Below are 19,869 nucleotides of genomic sequence, written 5' to 3' on the forward strand. Positions count from 1 at the left end.
AGATGACAATGATCCTGTTCTGAGTGAATGACATGGTATAGAACACAGTCGTCTGCAAATAATCTGATAGATGAAGTAATATTGGTAGTAATGTCGTTGATGTACGATAAAAACATAAGTGGGCCTAGAACTGTTCCTTGGGGAACACCTGAATCAACATGGATGTAAGTTGAACTGTGGCCCTTGATGACAACCCGTTGTGTTCTCTTCGTAAGCCAGCTGAATATCCAGTTATACACATTACCTTGAATTCCATAATGGTATAGTTTCTTCATTAAGCGTTGGTGTGAAACAGTATCAAATGCCTTACGGAAATCAATAAATATTAAGTCAACTGAAAGATGGTGATCCAGTGCTAGTTGGATTTCTTCTACGATATTAAGTAACTGGGTCTCACATGAATGATTGGGCCTAAAACCATATTGTTTGTCACTAAGTATTTGGTAAGTGGTTAACTGTTCCATTATGCAGTGGTAGAGGATGTGTTCTAACAGTTTACTACATATGGAAGTTAGAGAAATAGGTCGATAATTACTAGGGTTAGCTCTGTCTCCTTTTTTGAATATTGGCGTAACATTGGCTGTAAGCCAGTCTTCTGGTAAGTTGCCTGAGTTCAAAGATTGAGTAAATATCACTGTTAAAACTGGAGCTATTTCATCACAACAAAATTTGAGAATTCGAGCTGGTATGTTATCAGGACCACACGATTTGGATGGGTCCAGAGTAGATAGTAACTTTTTAACCCCATCAACTGAGATTGGATCATTAAGCAATGGTGTTGTGATGTAATTGCTGTGCATTATTTAGAGTATTAAGAGAGATCGCATGTGACGTTGCCTCGTGCTAGTTGTTGTAACGAATGAAGTAGTCTTAGAGGTATACGAGAACCAACGAATCCCTCACATGGTCCTTCGAGTCGACTACGAGCTAGTGAAAAACAGCAAGACAGTCAGCAGCAGAAATTTGAGCTAAATTTATCTCGAAATTTATTTCTAACCACAAACGCGGACACCTTGGTACCAGGTTATAAACGGTACCCAACCAGCTAGTGTATTGCGTTAAATGATCGCGTAATTCTCTGCTGACCCCTTACAGGTTGATCGGATTCAGTTGGTGGACATTAATTAGAATACATCGTTTAAGACACTTCTACCGACAGTTGATGTATAAGAGTAACATTATTAGACATTAAGTTAATTACAACGATGGCTGAAGCCCTTGCAAGATTGAAAAAAGTTCGAGCAGGACATAGATCGTCTGCTTCAAGACTCATGAACCAACTAGAGGAAGCTAGTGCTGTCACAGGAGGACCGGCGCCTGAGAAGTTACAACAATGGAAGCTTTCTTTAACAGAAAAGCTAGACAAACTTCGTGCATTAAATGATGAAATATTAGCATCAATTGAGGAAGATGCAATTGCATATGAAATTGAGCAGTCTGATGTGTTTTCAGAACGGATACAGCAATGCATATGTCACGTGGAGCAACTAATTTTATCCAAGCCACCACTACCTGCACGCACTCATCGAGCCTCCCCACCACATGACAGTCCAAGCAAGCCACCTGACGAGCCACCAACAACTGTTACTGATACAACTACTCACACAGATACCTTACTGGCACCAGGGCATGATACAAGAGATAGTGGTAGCAAAGTAAAGCTTCCTAAGTTAGTGCCAAAGACATTTAACGGCGACCTTACTAAGTGGGAGGCATTTTGGAGCACCTTTGAGTCATCCATACACCTCAATCCAACCTTGTCGGCCGTTGACAAGTTTACGTACTTGGATTCCCTGTTAGAGGGCCCTGCAATGCGAGCTATAGCCGGACTTAAGCTCTCTGCTGGTAACTACACAGAGGCGATTGACACTTTGAAGAAACGCTTTGGCAACAAGCGACAAATTATCTCCCATCATATGGACACCTTGTTAGAATTAGAGTCTGTCTCATCAGTTAACAACATCAAGGCTCTTCGTCGTTTTCATGACCAGGTTGAGTTTCAAGTGCGCAGTCTGAAGTCACTTGACGTCCCATTAGATTCATATGGGAATTTGTTGTCATCCTTGTTTATGAATAGACTTCCCCAGAAGCTTCGTTTGATCATTAGTAGAGAGGTTGGTGATGCAGAGTGGAATATTGATCAATTAATGGGTATTGTTGAACGCGAGATAAGCACACGTGAGAGATCATCCAGTGGTGGGTCACATGTGCCAACTACCGCGGCACTGCTGATAGGTGATGGTCAATTGAAGTGTTCTTATTGTAGACAGGGACATTCCTCAGCATCGTGTGGTGTTGTTACTGATACTTCACAGAGAAAGGTGATCCTGAAGAGAGCAGGGCGTTGTTTTGTGTGTCTTAAAAGACATCATATGAGTAAAGACTGTCGATCCTCTATCAGATGTGCACGTTGTGGTGGCCGGCACCATATCAGTATTTGCAAGAGCAGTTATACTGCCAATAAGGGTGATGGAGACAAGCAGCGCTCAGACTCACAGGATCATGTTGGTTCCGGCCCAACCTCAGTAGTCCAACCCCAGCCACCACCCAGTCAGCATGTCCTGCAGCAGACTATCCCACAACCTCTTCCACAGCAACAGTTACTACCAACACCAGGGCAGCAGACGCCAGTGACAACTCAGCTCTATTGTGTGAATACGCAAGTGCCAGTGTTACTACAGACAGCCAAGGCTTATGTGCACAAGTGGAATGATCCAGGATGTGGGATGACTATAAGATTGATGCTGGATGGGGGGAGTCAACGTTCTTACATAACCCAGAGAGTGAGAGATGCCTTGGGATTGCAACCAGAGCGTACTGAACAAGTACAAATTAAGACCTTTGGCTCAGATAGTACCACAATGCAGACTGTTGAGGTGGTCAGACTTGCTGTCCCTCTTAAGACTGGCACTACCATCTACTTTGTGTTCTCCACAGTGCCACTGATCTGTGAGCCATTATCATGCCAACCAATTGCTTACACCAAGGAAAAGTACCATCATCTTTCAGACCTTGATCTTGCTGACTTTTCTAGGGTTGGTGAGGAACTTCAAGTAGATGCCTTGATTGGAGCGGATCACTATTGGCAGTTGGTAACTGGAGAAATCATACATGGAAAGAGTGGACCAACGGCAATCAACACCCATTTAGGCTGGGTACTGTCCGGCCCAGTTTGTAGTGAAGCCAATGTACACAACTTGAATTCCTATCACTCACTGCTTGTTCAATCGTCAGATACATCTTCCCTGGACAGTGTGCTTAAGAGCTTTTGGGAGCTGGAGTCACTAGGCATTCAGTCAGTTGAACCATCTGTCCATGATGTTTTCAAGGACTCAGTAATGTTTAGAGATGGCAGATATGAAGTTACACTCCCATGGCGAGATAAACAGACAAGGCCTCCCAGTAACTTTAAACCAGCTAAGAGGCGACTCCTAACACTGCTTAAGAAGCTGCGTCATCATCCTGAGGTACTACAGGAATACCATGCCATCATACAAGAGCAGTCATGACTGGGTATTATTGAGAAGGTCAGTGAGGTGTCTACTCACAAGAATGGCACTGGAACACATTATCTACCACATCACGCAGTCATCCGCCAGGACAAGTCAACAACCAAGTTGCGGATAGTCTATGATGCCTCTGCAAAGGCAGAGGGCCGTTCACTCAATGATTGCTTGTTTTCTGGGCCCAAGTTTAATCAGAGTATCCTAGACATCATTTTGAGGTTCCAATGTTACCGAGTCGCACTAGTGGCAGATATAGAGAAAGCCTTCCTAATGGTGTCTGTTACCAACTCAGACAGGGATGTGCTGCGGTTTCTGTGGGTGGATGATGTACACAAGGAATCACCAGTAATAGTGCAAATGCGATTTACCAGAGTAGTTTTTGGTGTGTCTGCCAGCCCTTTCCTACTCAATGCCACTATACGCCACCACCTTGAGAAGTATCGGGATGAAAACCCAGATCTAGTAGACACTCTAATGAAATCAATCTATGTTGACGATGTTACGTATGGTGCTGATGGGGAGGATGAGGCTTACAAGCTTTATGTGTTGTCTAAGAAAGTGTTTGCAGAGGGTGGATTTAATTTGCGTAAATTTGTCACCAATTCATCGACCTTACGTCAGAGAATAGCATCTCATGAACAGATCTCGTCACCTGATGTACATTTCAAGAGTAGCGTCATGGAAGAGGACGCAACCTATACAAGTGATCTCCTGACAGGAAGTGTACCTGGCGGACAGAAAGTTCTTGGCGTAAGTTGGAACTCAATAAATGATGTGTTAGAATTTGATATCAGACAAATAGCCATTTCTCTGCATACATTGACACCAACCAAGCGTAATATAGTTAGTTTTGCTTCACGTTTTTATGACCCTTTGGGCTTTTTGTCTCCAGTGATAGTGATGCTGAAAATATTTTTTCAAGAGTTATGCAGGTTCAAGCTTGGTTGGGACGATCACCTACCAAATGAGTTGCTAACTAAATGGACAAGCTTGCTATCAAAATTCCAGGGTAGTGTCGTTACCCTTCCGAGATGTTACTTTCACTTACCAGGTAAACCAATGGCAAATGTCCTGTATGGGTTCTGTGATGCCTCCACTGCCGCATATGCAGCTGTGGTCTACTTATGTGTTGGCTCAGAATCAGCCTATTTTGTAGCGTCTAAGACACGAGTGTCACCCCTTAGCCATCAGACTGTTCCTCGGCTTGAATTGTTATCTTGTCTCCTACTATCTAGGCTCATTTCCACTGTAGTTGCGGCTCTTGAATCAGTTATCAGTGTTCAAGTGGGTTCATGTTTCACGGACTCAAAAGTAGCTTTGTTTTGGATTCAAGGAGAGCATAAGCAGTGGAAACAGTTTGTTCACAACAGGGTAACAGAAATCCGACGACTAGTGCCAGCACAACACTGGGCACACTGTGCAGGGAAGGAAAACCCGGCTGATATGCCGTCTCATGGTATTTCATCTCAGGAACTAGAGACAAGCCTGGTGTGGAGACATGGCCCTTACTGGCTATCGAAGTTCTCTCCAGCACAAGTCACTGATGAGCTACCTATACCAGAAGATTGCATGTCAGAAATGAAACTGACCAATCACACCTTACTAATAGCAACAGATCGTAGTGGCATAGGGAAACTGATAGACTGTGAACGTTACAGTAAGTTACGTAAGCTATTAAGGGTGACAGCACTTGTGAGGAAATTTATTGCAAGGTTTAAAATGCTAGTTCAACACAATGGCCCTTCTATTGATTGGACACTGACAGCTGCAGACATAGAAATGGCAGAACTGGACTGGATTAATGACTGCCAGAATCATTTGACTGATGATAGCAAATTTGAAGTGTGGAAGAACCAGCTAGACTTGTTTCTAGACCAGTATGATGTTTGGAGGTGTGGAGGAAGACTGAAGAAGGCAAACTTGCCGTATGCTCAAACACATCCAATTTTGCTCCCCAAGCAACATCCTTTGACTGCTTTGATTGTAAAGAGTGCCCATGACCGAACCTTGCACGGCGGTGTGAAGGATACTTTAACGGACATTCGCTCCAAGTATTGGCTTGTCAAGGGCAGACAATTTGTTAGAAAAATAATTCATCAGTGTGTGACATGTCGCAAAGTGGAAGGCCCTCACTACAGAGCAGTACCTCCACCGCCACTACCAGACTTCCGTGTCACTGAAGCACCACCATTTTTGTACTGTGGAGTCGACTTTGCTGGGCCTCTCTATTTTAAGGAGAGTGATGGATCAGGAAGCAGCAAGGTATGGATAGCATTATATACGTGCTGTGTTACACGTGCTGTTCATCTGGAATTGGTCCCAGACATGAGTACTCAAACATTTATCCGTTCATTTAAGAGGTTCAGTGCCAGAAGAGGTGTACCCGCACAAATAGTCTCGGATAATGCCAAGACGTTTGTATCTGCAGCACAGACACTTCAGGATGTGCTAAGGAGCCCAGAAGTACAGCAGCATTTCGCAGGTATTAATGTTAAGTGGGTTTTTAACCTGGAGAAAGCACCATGGTGGGGTGGTTTCTTTGAGAGGATGGTCCAGTCAGTTAAGAGATGCCTAAAGAAGTCTATCGGCAAGGCTAGGCTTTCGTATGATGAACTAATAACAGTATTGACGGAAATTGAGGCAATAATCAACTGTCGACCCCTTTCATACTTATCTGCAGAAGACTTGGATGAGCCACTTACACCATCTCACCTAATGACTGGACATCGTCTATTATCCTTGCCAAATGTCACTGGATCAGTTGACAGTAATGATGAGGACTTTGTAGTGAGTTGTGATGATCTCAATGACAGGGTACAGCATCTGAACAGTATTCTAGAGGACTACTGGATTAGATGGAGAGATGAATATCTTCTTCAGCTCCGGGAACGTTACAATACTGTGGACAAAGTGGGAGTCCCCAGATCGCCAGTACCTGGAGAGGTAGTTATTGTCCAAGATGAGAATCATCCACGTAATTTATGGAAGCTTGGTAAGATAAATGATACGATGAAAGGTGATGATGGCCAGATCCGTGGAGCTATATTGGATGTTATCACTAATGGGAAGCACAAAACAATCCGTAGACCGATAACGCAATTGTATCCACTTGAGGTGATGTCAAGGTCAGATGTCGTTCAGAAGCAAGGCTCTAAGGATCAGGATGACACTAGGGAGGTGACAGTTGATCCTCCAGTCTCTCGACCTGTTGACAACCCAGCCTCTCGACCTGTGCGGACAGCAGCTCAAAGAGCTCGGCAGCAAGTACATGAGTGGATAACTGATGCTAATCAAACCTGACAATATGTATTGTAAGTGTATGTTATGTTGTAATTAGGTAACCATTTAGGAACCCTCTTAAAGTTGACCTGGGTCAACTTAGGGGGAGTGTGATGTAATTGCTGTGCATTATTTAGAGTATTAAGAGAGATCGCACGTGACGTTGCCTCGTGCTAGTTGTTGTAACGAGTGAAGTAGTCTTAGAGGTATACAAGAACCAATGAATCCCTCACAGGTGTTATGGGAAGTCCAGAGCATTCAGGAATATTAGATAGATTTTCTTTGGTAAAAACAGATTGAAATTGTTTGTTTTCTACTTTGAGTGGTGCAATTCCATGAGTATCTTTACGAATAGTTTTGACATACCTCCAGAATTTCTTATAGTTCATGCCCTCATTATTGGAGAACATCTTGTTTTGATACTTACTGTGAGATTCACGGATAAGATTTGTTATATTGTTCTTCATGTTACGGTAGTCACACCATGCTTCCTCAGTTTGTAAATGTTTTGCTTTATTGTATAACTTTTTTTGTTGTTTCATTTGTTTCTTGATGTCATGAGTTATCAGTTATCCAAGGTAGTTCTTTAGTAAATCTAGACATTATTTGTGGTACATTTTTGGTTACTGCATTATTAATTGCCTGCTTGAATTTGTCCCAGTTTTCTTGTACACTGTTGGAATAGGGGTCTGTGGAAAGAAATTCAGTTTGGAAGTCTGACATGTCAGATTTAAGTTGAGTCATGTTACCCCTGTCATAAAGAAATATTGGATGTCTAATATCATCAGATTCAGGTCTGTTATTCAGTATAAGTTCACAGTACACAGCTTCATGATCTGAGATGCCAGGAATTACTTCTATGTTACTGATTGATTCAGGGTGTGATGAAAATATTAGGTCAAGAATATTCTCTCCACGGGTAGGTTCTGTAACTAGTTGATCTAGTCCAAACTCATTTATGGATTCTAACAGTGACTGGTTAACATCAGTACCATACATTGGGTTAGGATTGATTTGGCCTGTACCATCTATCCAGGAGATACTAGGTAGATTGAAATCTCCTGCTAAGAGTATTTGTGGTGTTTGAGATGACGGAGATGTTTGACAGAAAATTATTCAACATAGCAATAGGTGTGACATTGTTATTTGGTGGTCTATAAAATGAACACAGACATAGTGGTTTATTCTTAGGAATCTGTAGTTTGGCCCAGACCATTTCTACTTCACTGTATGGATTTGATAATTCTGAGGTAATAAGACTATCTCTAAAACCAATAAATGCACCACCACCACCTAACGAGCGGTCTTTTCTGATAATTTTGTAGGAACTAGGTAAAATTTCCAAAGATAAAAAAATGTTGAGTCAATATGAGATTCATTTCCGAGTACAATGTCAATGTCATAATGTAAGAGTAGTGCAGGTAATTCATTTCTTTTATTCTGGCTTCTAACACTTTGGTAATTAATAATTAGAAATTTAAGAGTATGATCATTTTAATTTCTACTTTGTACTTCTGGGTCTAGTCAATTATTACTTGTTTGATCCATTTGCTGGTCTCGGGAGGTTTGCAACTGATTCAAGACAAGATTGGAGTTTTTAACTTCACCATGAAGTTTTTTATTTACAAATATTTTATTGCCCCATATTTTAATTGCTCTACATTCAGTGTCTTTGTGGATCAAAGTCCATCTTTCTTTCAGAAGGATAGATTCAATATGTTGTTCTTCAGGAGTCATATCGGGTTTGATCCTGATACCACTGGGAAGGGAACTTGTTTTAGATAACAGTAAGGATACATCAATAGCCCTGTTGAACCTAGTTAGGATGGGCCGAGGACGTCTAGATTTTTCTTGGTATTTGCTAAGTCTATGAAGATCACGAACTGATAAAGGGTTAATGTTCTCATCTACTTTGGTAATGATTTGAACAACATTACTGAGGTCAAGGCCTGAGCGTTCATGTCTTGGAGTACCCTTGGGACATTCATCAATACCATAGATGACAACCTTAAATTTACGGTCCTGTTGGGAGTTGTCTTGAAATGTTGTTTTCTTTGTACCAGTGATGTCAGCAGTGGCGTTTGATGCCTGGTCAGGGGTAGAGGATTGCTTAGTAACGGAAGACTGTAACAAAGTTATGGTTTCTGTCAGTGAAACGATAACAGAGTTGAGATCCTTTATAGTGTTTGCAAGCTTTGATATTTCTTTGTTCTGGCTTACCAACATGCAGTACGAACACAAGTATTCTGTGTCTGGCTCACCCAATTTGTCGAAGGCGAGATGAGTCACTCCAGCACACTTTCTATGTAGCTAACCCTGGAAACTTCCTTCACAAAACATGGCTTCATCACCCACACAGTGTTCGCCAGGTTCTAGAATAGGTTCTTCGCAAATTAGACAGTCAACTTCGCTGTTTTTAACGCCTTTGGCCTTTCTTTTCTGTGGAGACGTCCCTGGAAGCTTTCTCTTGGCCCTTCGGCTTGTAGTCGTCATAGCACTCTGCTACATAGAGGATTTCAGCATCTAAATATAGCCTTAAAGATGAAAATCTTGAAGAGAAATTCAAAGCTTATTTGTATTCAACAAGCTACATGCCAAAATACAGAATCAACAATTACATCTTACAAGTACTGATCATACATCATTACAAAACACTAAACCTTCTGACCAAACCTCAAATTGACTATCAGATTCTAAGATACAAAGTGATTCACCATTGTCTATTCCTTCTCCTGATACAATTGATTCACATATTTCAGTTAGTTTTGATACTCAAGATTATACATGTGTCTCTGATGCCACAAATACTTACAGAAAGCTAAAAATACTAAGTCTTAATTGTTGTAGCTTAAGAAGCAATCTCAAGAAAGCAGCTCTTTTGGCCCTGATCAATGAATATGACCCTGATATAATTTGTGGTTGTGAATCTCATTTAGACGAATCTTATCTGTCTGCAGAAATTTTTCCTAAAAACTATAATGTATTTAGAAAAGATCGCACTGAAGGAGCTGGAGGAGTTTTCCTATGTGTGCAGAAAGGTTTTTCTGTAGCTGAAGATCCTACACTTAGTGTCGATGCAGAATTGGTCTGGGTTAAAATCATTTTGTCCAACATGAAACAGTTATACTTGGGTTCATTTTACCGTCCTCCAGATCACAGAGCTTATCCCATGCTAGAACTCCAGACACCACTAAATAAATTAATTGATCAGTGTTCCAGCTCACCCAATATCATACTACTTGATGACTTCAATTTTCCTAGCATTGTCTGGTCAGATGGTCAAGGTCAAGTTTGTCCTAGCCCTAATTATGGTACTGAAGTAAATAACTTATTTCTGGACATAGTAAGTGATACTGGACTAGAACAATATGTTGACTCACCTACTCGCCAAGGTAAAACTTTAGACTTGGTGCTTTCTACTAATTCTAATATCCATGATCTAGAAGTGGTACCAGGCATGTCAGATCATGATGCCAGGGGCGGATACAGGGGGGGGTCAAAGGGGGCTCTTGACCCCCCCTCCAAAAATTTTTAGTATACCAAGATCGAGATACTCTAATAGAGCAGTCACTCTAATAAAGCAGTCACAGTATTAGAACAGTGTGTAGTGAGCTATTTAAGGATTTTTATGTACTTTATCAGCTATAAATACGTGGTTGGTGAGGTGGGCAGCTATTGTCAGCTGGCTGTGACCTTTTTTTTTTTTTGGTCTCACCTTATCAAACCAGAGACAATGTAGTGCCTCAGTTCATTTTTGACCCCCCCTTTCCATAAGTCTGGATCCGCCCCTGCATGATGCCGTAGTATTCAGTTTTTCAATAAACCATGTACCTGATCAACAGCCCCCTCTTAAGGCCTTTTTGTGTCATAGAGCTGATGTGGAAGGAATAAAAGCAGATTTATTAAATTTTCAGAACAGTTTTCTGCAACAGGACCCAAGTTTGATGAATGTTGGAATGACTTTAAAGAAGCTGTGTATAATACTATCTCCAAGCATGTCCCTCAAAGAACTATACGATCAAAGAACTATACGATCAAATAGTGGTTTGCCATGGATTAATAAAGAGTTGAAAAAGGACATGAAAGTTCGCAAGCATCTATATGATATTGCTAAAAGAAGCAATAGTGAGGGAGACTGGAGTACTTACCGCAGAATCAAAAACCAAATTAATAACAAACTCAAAGTAGCTCATAACAACTATTGTAGTAGACTATTTGATGACTCCTTTGGTGGTAGCAAGAGACAGTTTTGGAAATTTATTAAGGCTAAGCGCAAAGATGATGTTGGAATCTCCACTATAGTTGTTGATGGAAAGCCATGTACTGATGCTAAAAGTAAAGCTGAGGCCTTGAACAGTTATTTTAAATCAGTGTTTACGAAAGAAGATACAAAGAATTTACCTAATCTGGCAGATCCAAGCTCTGAAGTCCTATTCCCAAATATATCTGACATTACATTTTCAGTGGAAGGCCTACGTCAATTATTGTCTAACCTTGATACAAATAAAGCCAGTGGTCCAGATGAAATTCCATCATTCATCCTTAAACAGTTTGCTGTGGAAATTTCTCCTATCTTACAAGTCATTTTTACAAAATCACTATCTTCAGGCTTACTACCATCAGATTGGAAAAAAGGAAACATTTGTCCAGTCTTTAAGAAAGGTAGACGTGATGAAGCAAGTAATTATAGACCGATATCCCTTACTTCTATATGCTCAAAAACAATGGAACACATCATTTTTCACAACATAATGAGCCACCTTAATGCCAATGACATCCTAATAGAAAACCAATATGGCTTCAGAGCTGGTCATTCTTGTGCTACCCAACTCATTACCCTAACAGAAGATATTCTACATGCTCTAGACCATCAGAAACAAGTTGACATCATATTGCTTGATTTTGCTAAAGCTTTTGACACAGTTCCACACCAGCGATTACTTACAAAATTACAATACTATGGCATTAGAAACAATACATTTAACTGGATCAAAACATGGTTAACTGATCAGACACAATGTGTACTTCTTAATGGCAAATCCTCAACCCCAGTAACAGTTACATCAGGGGTACCACAAGGAACAGTACTTGGTCCTCTGATGTTCTTGTTGTATATTAATGACATTACCAGAAGTATTTCATCCCCACTACGGCTGTTTGCTGATGACTGCTTGTTATATAGAGTAATTGATTCCCAGCATGATGCTTCCATCCTTCAGCAAGATCTTGACAGACTATCAGAATGGGTACACATATGGCAACTTAGGTTTAATGTATCCAAATGTGTTGTAATAAGAGGCACCAGATCTCAGTCACCTATCATTCATAACTATGAACTGAACAACCATACCTTAACAATTACTGATAGACATACGTACCTCGGAGTACTCTTGGATAAACATTTATCTTGGTCACCTCATGTATACAAAATAACAGGAAAAGCATCCAGAACATCAAACTTTCTTAAGCAATTGTTCTACACAAGTGAAAGCAGCAGCATATTTAGCAATGGTAAGACCACAACTGGAATATGCATCAGTAGTATGGGACCCTATTTATAACAGCGATGAACAGAAACTTGAAAATATTCAAAGAAGAGCAGCAAGATGGGTATTGAAAGATTACAGTAGATACAGTTCAGTTACTTCCATGCTCCAACATCTCTCCTGGCCTGAACTTAAAACTCGACGCAAGATATCCAGACTGTAGACATTTTACAAAGCACTTCACAACCAAATTCCCTTATCTATTCCATCCAATTATCTTCCAATGACCAGAGAAACCAGGCAATATCATCAGTACCATTTCATACTCCCTACAACATCTACTACAGCTTACCAAAAAAGTTTTTTCTCTAGAACAGCTCAAGACTGGAACTCGTTGCCACAATTCCTAATTGAATTAAATGATTCTGACTCTTTCTCAGTTAATATTTCTAATTATTGTAGTAATGTACGTGTGTGATTTTTTTTTTCCTGAGCGCATCAGCAGTGCTGGCTGCTCAGTAATAATAAATAAATAAATAAGTAAAGCAACCATTCCCACAATCAAAGCTACGTCGCATCAGTTTGCGTTGGCACGTAAACACTGTAAATCTCCACTTAATAAGGTCCAAAAAGGTGCCTAGGAGTTAGTATACCAACCTTGAACTTTGTTAAGTGAGTTTCAGTTGATGATTTTTCATTGCAGACCAGTCAAGCGCCATTTTAGCAAAAATTGAAGTACAGCGAATCACCTTTTAAGCAAGTGTATTTTGTAGAGCACCTCACCCAATAACCCAAAACAGCAATGGACAACATTCTAGATGTTCCTGCCCATTTCTATGAAAATTAGCCGCAATCCGTCTAAATTTACGACACAGCTATATCCCAAACGGAAGGCATTTGGTCGCTACCGAACCCACCATTTAAAACAAGACCATTGGTAGGCTCCATTCCCTGAGTTACAAGTTAATCCAAAGAGGGTCGATTTTTTCATTGCCAACCCTACATTATGGGTCAGGGGGTATATTGTTGGTCACATACAGGTGTAGCTAGCTTAAAATAAATAATAAATTTAATAGGTTGAATCGTGCAGATTTAAGATGAAAGGAATGTTACCACTTTAGATCAACATAAAGTGATCATAAGCTAACCACAAATCCAATTAAGAGGTTACACAGGACTTCAAACTATGTCACTTTAGAAATACAATTCCAGATTAGCTACCATGTAGTAAGCAGGACAAAGACATGAACTGTATGTACTAAGTTAACTAAGGTGTTTTGGCAGTCTTTGGAGTGCTTCCATAACATTTACTATAATTCGATATGAAATGATGACCTCGTGAACATAGTGACTCATAATGCCCCCATATCAGTTGAAACGCAACCGTCAAAAAATACGCTTTATTACGCGTATTTAGTTGCACAGCTTGTTTTCCCGCATAGAAACAAGCGCTTCTTCCAGTAGAACACCGTCTGATTACAAGCGCTTGTAGCTGCCAGATGCAACGCTCTTTCCTGTTTAAACTGGGGGTCATGCAACATCAGGTCACTAGTCTCTCCCACAGCAACCAAATTCGACAGGTGCAGTAAGTTAGCAACGAACTACAAAGCACTGAACAAAGTTGGTGAGTAATGACAAGGTGGTTTTGAGGTGTGGGTAAAATTTGTTTCAAGCCATATTAGTGTTGCTAATTAATTTGCACAACTAGACAAAAGTCCAAACTTGATAATTATGCTGTAAAAAGTTGTGCACTTTGGCTGCTGTTTACACATACAGTAAGATGACAAATAGCATTTTTGCACACTTTAAATCAACAATTTCTAAAACAGTTATCTGGTGGAGACTTCCTATGCCAGAATACTGCTGCCACTACTCCGAGTTGACCAGAGATGAAAGTTTGTACCATCAAATTCAGCAATAACTTGAAACTGCTTGGGGTACAGCCATCTTCGAGGACTCCATTCTTACTGTGTCCAGGGTAAATCCCACATAATACTGCTCCTGTCGTGGAGATACACAGAGGCCTGGTCATCCATTACAGTCCTAATCCTGTAATAGTTTCAAAGTACATCAAAGATACAACTGGATGTACTAGCCATTAGAATGTAGTATTATTAAATGTGAGGTAAATTGATCAAAAGAAAAAAATCACACTAAAATCTATTGAGGAATGGATAGCTAGCTACAAAGAGACCTCACAACACCGACCAACTTACCAAGGCCACTTTCATCTATCCAAGTCATTGTTACTTCAAAAGGGCCTTCTAATTCCAAAACGGAGTTATCATGGTACGACACTGCATCTGGTACAATCAGTTTGTTCTGGCAGCTTTTACAAACCAAGGTTACCTGTACAGTACAAACGTCACAAGTACACATGGGTACAATACAGTTTCTTACACTACAGCAGTAATGAAAAAAACTTCCGTGACATTTCCCTCATACATACATACATACATGCTACAAAAGTACATTTCACACCATCAAAATCCAGCAAATACAATTCTCAGTGAATTCAGAGTTTAGAAGACAACAACGCCCATCATACTAAATCAGGGGGTGCTAACAGGAACAAAAATTTGTAAAGCAGAGACTCATAAAAGAGATACCGTATGACAAGAAAAATTGATGAATCTACATTTCAGCAGCTTTGGTAAATTAAATGTCCTCAAAAATCAACAAATTATAGATCTAAACATACTTTTAAAGGTATTTACAATTTAAAATTTCCTGCCTTATGGTAATCATCCATTTCAAGTAACTATTATTATTTCCAGCAGTGATTACAAATTTAAAACTTCAAGGAGTTATTTTATTATTATATTATATATACAGTGAACCTCTCTTAACAAACGCCCCGAATTAAGGACACATAATAGAAATACCTCCCTAATAAGGACAAAAAACTTGGTCCCAACAGGTCTGTTTAATACATTTTTTACTTCTGTTTTAACCTCTGAAAGAGAAAAACCTCTATATTACAGCAAAAAAGTGGCCAAAAATTCTGGGTCTCAAAATGTCCGTAATAGAGAGGTTACACTGTAGTAGCTCCGTGCAATTATGTACAGTGGTAAAGCACCATTGTGAAACACATTAAAAATGCAACTACAGCTGGTCTAAATAAAAACTGTAAAAAAATTCAGGTTACCTTGGGACAATATTTGAGTCCACATAACATACAGCAATGTTCTAACTTGCCAATATTTGCTGTAAGCAATGGGAAGCCCTTACCATTGGATGTGAAATCACAAGTTGCCGAATCCAGCTGCACTGCAAGAGTCTGACCTAGTATAAGAGGTTGTAACTGATGATTTATTTTTAATATGTACACCACTGTGTGAAACTAAGATAGCAGTAATGGTTATTATTTTGAAATTACTGTAACACGAAATTTTTGTGGGATGGAAAGATTGTATGGATTTTGCAGGCATCTTATCTACAAAATTTTATCATAGATAATGTAGGGAGATGTCTTTCCCATAGTTTTATGTACAGGCAATCCTTGTTACGAGTCCAGACTATCTCACTAACTCAACTTTGTTTCTTCATGAATTATCTTGTTAGTTTCCTTATCACTTTTACATTGGGTGAGTGTTATCAAATCATGATGGTATGCAGCCAGTTTATTTCAAACTTCATCGTTATGCATGGTTCCACAGGTATAACACCAATATTTTTTGTGGCACTATTTCTAAGCACCAAGACAAGGTATGAGAATTTTTTTCAGTATTAACTAAATGACTAAATAATAGTTATACGGGCACAATGTGGAGTCTATGAAATTTATAAACCCGAAGGCCCAGGCTGTAGCGCACGAGCGAAGCGAGGGTGCTACTACGGGCCTGAGTGTTTATAAATTTCATAGACTCCACATTGTGCCACTATAACTGCTTTAGACTCTATTTCACATTACACTCAGATTACTTACCTCATCCACGGCTGTTTCTGCTGTAGGCTCAGAAAAACCAGCTGGTTTTCTTGCAAAAATACTAGCGCCATGGCAACTATGCGGCCTCACATGACAAAATAATCGCGCTCGTTAAATCACTGCACGTGAACAATGCATAGCAATTGGATAAACCTAGATTTTGAGCATATGTTATATTGTGCCTGAAGGCGTGGAGTACATTAGAAAACAAGGTGGAGTATATGAGATTTATTACCCACCCAAAACGGCCTAAATAGAGTCTAAAGATCTGTATGAAGATTATATTTGTGTAAACTGAGGCTGATACCGTTGACTACTGAACCCGTAACGAAGATTGTCCATAATGATGTCACTGTTGCGAATATTTACTTGTACTTGATTTTACAGTCCATGTACAAAAGGTGTGGAACAACTGAGACATTTTCACAATTGAAAGATCTATATCTGAACTACAAAAATTTCTTTCAAAAAAGTTACTTTTACATTTTGGCAATCCACAACAGTTGTTTAACACCTTATGGCACTGTGGTGTATGGTTTATTGTGTATAACAAGATACTGAATAACAACCTCTTCTATATTAATAACGGAGTACAAATTCGTTTCACAAATGTATACAGTTTCATACAGCTACTACACGTGCTCCATACAAACCTTATCACTTTCGTAGACTCAGATTTTGTGCACTCTTTTTCGTTTATCCACAGCAAAGTGAAACCAGGAGCAGTAAAATTCTTGTTCAGTTCTAACACTGAAATACTCCCAGCCCACACGTTTCAAGATTAAATAAACGGCATAATTATCTTCATAAATCATCTCTTCAAGTGTTTTTATTCGAAAATATGCCAGAAATTTACTGGTTGAACGCCATTTCTCTCGTCCGCGTGGCCTGTCGAAAACGCCATTTTGAACTTCTTGTAAATTGCACGTGCAACTAAAATCGCCCATTTTTTGACGGTTGCGTTTCGACTGATATGACTTGTAATAGTAATACCAACACTTACATGGCTTTAGTGAAAGGATCAAATGCCCAATACATGGTAAGTAATTTTTTTGAAATTTTAGGATAATGTAGCATATGGTTACACCTTTCCCTACAAGTAGTATGAAGTATTGGGGTCACTGTATTAGGTGATAGCGGTGCTTTTAACGTAAGCGACTCTTAATTACCACAGCCACTCTACTAGGTGCTGAATATTTCGTGAATCAACCATTACAAAGAACAATATTGTGTTCCTGTCGAGGCTTTTTTGGTTCCCTCTTGTCTACTGTCCCTGCTTCCTCACAAGCAGTAGTGAAAACGCAAGTGAACCATCTTTAGGAAGCAAATAAAATTTTTAAAATGAATTGCTTATTAAATATTTTGAAATACTTAAATATTGAAATTCTCGTACACAATTTTGGATTTTTAAAGCTTGTGAGCTACCCCTCGGTAAGGCCAGTGGTCTTATACCCTCTTCCTATCTGAACTCCTTTTCCCAGAGCTATTAGATTGTGGAATTCTCTTCCTGATCATGTTGTACAAACTGACAACATTAACACTTTTACATCTTATTAGGCCACTCCAAGAAAATTCATTTTTCCCATTTCCCGCCTGCATGCAGATTCTCTTCCTGCATGGTCGTTCATTACTGCTGTCAACTGAACATTTTATTCATTTGATTGCATAGCAGTAACTAGTTAGGCTTGCGCCAATTATGCCGGCATAATTTCGAGCATAATAGGCTAGCAAAAGCATCAAGCATTATGCCAGCATAATAGGACGGTTTTCAAGAATTTTAATTAAAATGCGCAATGCGTGTACCAAAAATACTGCAAATCATGAACACACTGCACATTATTACTGCACTTCATATCAAAAACCTTGCAGTTTTATTATTTTTACTATTATTCTAGGACCGCTCACATACAACCAAGTACATACACCAAAGTGACAGCCCCCTGGTGAGGCTATTAGGTGGTGAAGGCACGATCCCCAAATCAACTCATTATGTCACAGTAGTGACAGATACAACACAATAGTGGCATCGTAACTAAAGGCCACCAGTAGCTAAGTGCCAGTACGTCATTGGTGTGGTAATGGCACAGTGATGTGTACACAGTATAATATGTAATTATGTATACAAAACATACAGGAGAGAACTATAAATTATTGCAGTGTTGTATGCAGCAATACATTATAGGCAATATCAACAGATAATAGTGGCAGATCTAGAAATTTTCAGAGGGGGTTTCAGATTCCATGTTGTAATTGTGATTTCAAAGGCTAAAGTATGAAGTTTTTTGCCAGTACAGAGTCCTTCTATAACACACGTGGTGATTTTATCACTCACACGACGACTCATCAATAAATTGGAGCGTGCGCTACTTTCAGAGGGGGTTTCAGCTGAAACCATTGCAACCCCCTGTATCCGCCACTGGATAAAAATTATTGGCCAATATACAGTACAGCATCAACATCAACTAGAAGGTTCATCAGTGGTGTAGCAATGACACAGTGACAGGTGACACACTATAATTATGCATACACAACTTGCAGGAGATAGCTACACAATACTGTAGGAGTATGCAAGCCAGATGAACCAGATAAAGGAAAACAGCCAAGCCGGTGCCCTAGCGGTGAAGGCAAAAAAGATTAAGCATGCATTGAATTGCCTGACACCAACACAAAGGAAGTTCGCCATGCCAGCTGCACAAGACAAAATTGTTTACTTGTATTTTATATGTAACTATATTGTAAAGAGTGTGGCATGTGTTTTAATATTTTCTTGTATTGTTAATTAATTACATATTTTATGTGACTGGCAGCTGGCATGGAGACTTGAGCCGTTACAAACATAAAAACTTACTTGTAGTCTTCTTGTTTACGTGTAAAGTGGCCTCTGGCTCTCCTGCAGTCACTCCACAGACATTCGCCAATCTTCTCCTTCGCGCAATCTGTAATTAAGCAAGGGTCACTGTGGTATATAGAATTACACGTATGGTCAAGTCATCAGCATGAACGGGCGCAACGATTATACGTTTGTGCCTTCGTTCACAGGCGAATCGATCCCCGGTTAGTTTATGTCTCTAGGCCTCGTAGTTTTCTCAAACATTAATTACTTATTATTTATTCATTATTATCTAGGACCGTGTCAGATACAACCAAGTACATACACCAACGTTGCAACCTACCCATTGGGCAAGTATAAACAGTACCATAGGCAGCACTCAGAGCAGTGTGTGTGTACCAGTGGAAATGATACATATGCATACGTACACAGGCAAGGGAGTTTAACTGGCATCAGAAAACCACAGTACTATAACACAACCTACACAAAAACCAAGTTAAGTTAGCTATATTGAAAGTAACTATATATTGTAGGTGTGACGTGTCTCTGAAGATGACTCAGCAGTGAAGTGAGGCTATGCAGAACAAGGGACATGGATTGGTGAAGGCACAATTAGCAATTGATCCCAATCAAGGGCACAACAGACTCTGTTGTAACCAGAGGCCATGCACTGGTGATGTGCCAGTATATCAGTGGTGTGGCATTGGCACAGTGATCACAGTCTATAATATTATGCATACAGCCATGCACAACATACAGGAGATAGTTATACATTGTTGTGTATGCAGCACTGCATCGGCTTCTTGTTTAACTATTACAGACTCACAGTAGAGTAGTAGT

At 39.8% G+C, this 19,869-nt stretch overlaps 1 protein-coding gene and 1 long non-coding RNA gene across 2 annotated transcripts; one reads left to right on the forward strand and one right to left on the reverse strand.

Moving 5' to 3' along the window:
• The first annotated feature begins 1,205 nt into the window (after window positions 1-1,205).
• LOC136251774 (uncharacterized) lies at window positions 1,206-6,806 on the forward strand. Its single transcript, XM_066044186.1, has 2 exons — window positions 1,206-3,467; window positions 3,528-6,806. Exons 1-2 carry the CDS (start codon window positions 1,206-1,208, stop codon window positions 6,804-6,806), a joined length of 5,541 nt encoding a protein of 1,846 aa, XP_065900258.1.
• Window positions 6,807-13,969: 7,163 nt separating this feature from the next.
• LOC136251677 (uncharacterized) lies at window positions 13,970-17,115 on the reverse strand. The gene is made up of 4 exons (XR_010699147.1): window positions 16,853-17,115; window positions 15,503-15,556; window positions 14,488-14,620; window positions 13,970-14,320 (listed from the first exon to the last, which is right to left on the reverse strand). It is a non-coding gene; the product is annotated as an uncharacterized lncRNA (long non-coding RNA).
• Between the last annotated feature and the right edge of the window lie 2,754 nt (window positions 17,116-19,869).

Source organism: Dysidea avara, chromosome 3 (assembly GCF_963678975.1).
Source record: "Dysidea avara chromosome 3, odDysAvar1.4, whole genome shotgun sequence".
Lineage (NCBI taxonomy): Eukaryota > Metazoa > Porifera > Demospongiae > Dictyoceratida > Dysideidae > Dysidea > Dysidea avara.